The sequence below is a fragment of the Penaeus monodon genome, chromosome 28 (genome assembly GCF_015228065.2).
Source record: "Penaeus monodon isolate SGIC_2016 chromosome 28, NSTDA_Pmon_1, whole genome shotgun sequence".
Lineage (NCBI taxonomy): Eukaryota > Metazoa > Arthropoda > Malacostraca > Decapoda > Penaeidae > Penaeus > Penaeus monodon.
Window position 1 is genome coordinate 544,199 of NC_051413.1, and position 1,833 is coordinate 546,031.

General features: G+C 47.7%; 1 protein-coding gene across 2 annotated transcripts in view; it reads right to left on the minus strand.

The window, feature by feature from the left end:
- LOC119591248 overlaps positions 1 to 1,833 on the minus strand; it is a 17,897-nt gene that overhangs the window by 4,860 nt on the left and 11,204 nt on the right. For both annotated transcript variants that reach the window (XM_037939959.1, XM_037939958.1), the window contains exons 11-12: positions 381 to 1,643; positions 18 to 201 (exon numbers count right to left, since the gene is read on the minus strand). In XM_037939959.1, coding sequence (XP_037795887.1) covers positions 18 to 201; positions 381 to 1,643 — 1,447 coding nt within the window. The remainder of the gene's footprint in view (positions 1 to 17; positions 202 to 380; positions 1,644 to 1,833) is intronic.

Here is a 1,833-nt window from a genome sequence, read left to right on the forward strand (position 1 = left end):
ATTTGCAAGTGACTGACCAGCATCCTGATGCATCACATGATCCTCTTCCACAGTTATTGAAGGAGAGTGTGACTGGCCATCTGCTGAGGCTCTCCCTTCCATGATCAAGCCTGAGGCATTGGGGTCGTGTTGTGGGGCTTCAGCCAGGGTCAAGAGCACGCTGGCCACTGAGGTGCTGGAAGGGTTGCTGAAGCTGCCATGCTGTCGGAGGAGACATTCAGCAAAGATGATGAAAAAGCAGTTGCGTTTAGTGAAAGGGAACTTTATAATTTTATCTAGCAGTTCTGGACTCTGTACAAGAACACCACATCCAATGATTTGTAAACAAAGTTATCCCAATTATAACAAGTAAGATTTGTCATTAGATTACAAGAAGTTACCTTAGGCTGTGAGATATCAGTACAAGATCCAGATGAAACGCCTGAGAAGGGAACCGATCCAACCACTAATACTGGAGCATTGTTATCCTCTTGTGGTGCAATATTAGAATTATCCATCAGGAAAGTTGAGTTCTCCCCACTGCTGCTTGGCTGGGGAAGGACGGTGCGGTGAGAGGGTGTGGGCTGTCCGCTAGGAAGGTTGACAACAGAGCTGTTTTCTGTAGGTAGAAGCAGTCCGCTACTATTGCTAGTCGGCAAGCTGATGGTACACAAGGGTTTCTCTTCCTTCAAATCTGGTTCTAATTTCCTTTGCCTCTGTTTTGGTGCACTTTGTGGATGGCTGGGCATGCTGGGGAGTGTCTGCACTGGCTGCTTGCCCTGGCTGCCTGTAGGTCCCACAGGAGCAGACATCTGAAGCACCACAGGGACATTTGGAGGAATGTTGTTGTTTGCGTTGGGATACTGGAGAATAACATTTGAGGGACCCACTTGTGGAGGAGCCATGCCAGTGGGAGCTTGTGCAATGACAATGGGCATCTGCGCTGCTCCTCCCCCGACTTGCACAAGACAAGGGGGACCTGACTGTGTAGGAGCCACAGGCATGCACAGCTGTGGTGGAGGGGCAGTGCTGGCCACCTGGAGAGGCTGCACAGGTTGTGGAGGTAGGTAGGGTGCAGTCCCGCCTTGAACTGCCAAAAGATGCGAGGAATGAGCAGTTGTGACGTGAGCGACACAGTCTCCCTGACTGCTGTAGTGTAAACCACAGACAGAACATTGGAACACAACACGGTGGGCGGAAGCAACGTGGAGATCCATGTGCAGCTGGGAACAGGCAGTCGCACCACATACTCCACACTGCAAAGGAGTGGCTCCCTCTCCACCACATTCAACACACTTAACATTGAGAACCCTGACCTGCAACATCCCTTGGGTATCATCAACAACGGCTGTTACATTCTGAACTGTCCTCTCCATTGACTGAACTTGCCCACTGTTATCCAAAACAGGCATTCCCAAGTTTGCCGAAGACACGACAACAGGTCTGATGGTTACAGGAGTCTCCAACACAGCCTTTGGGTTGTCAGGATCATCTGGGTTTTCCACATTTTCAACAGATGTCTTATGTGACTTTCGCAATGAATTTGGACACGTGCCGCTAAGCACCTGGCGCACTTTCTGGTGTTCTTGTATGCGCACTGCTTCCACTGTGGCCTGAACCATAGGACTCAGCTTGTGGCTTCCTAGCTCTGGGATAACATATACCTAGAAGAAATATATAAATATATTATATACTGTGTCTATCAAAGCAAATACTTTTAAAATCTTTGAGTAAATAAGATAATAAATAGATGAAAAACAAATGCTCTTTACCATGTATACTAAGTGTCTGTGTGTAAACATGGACAAAGTTGAAGGATACATATCAAAGTTTATATGCACAACACTGAATCTC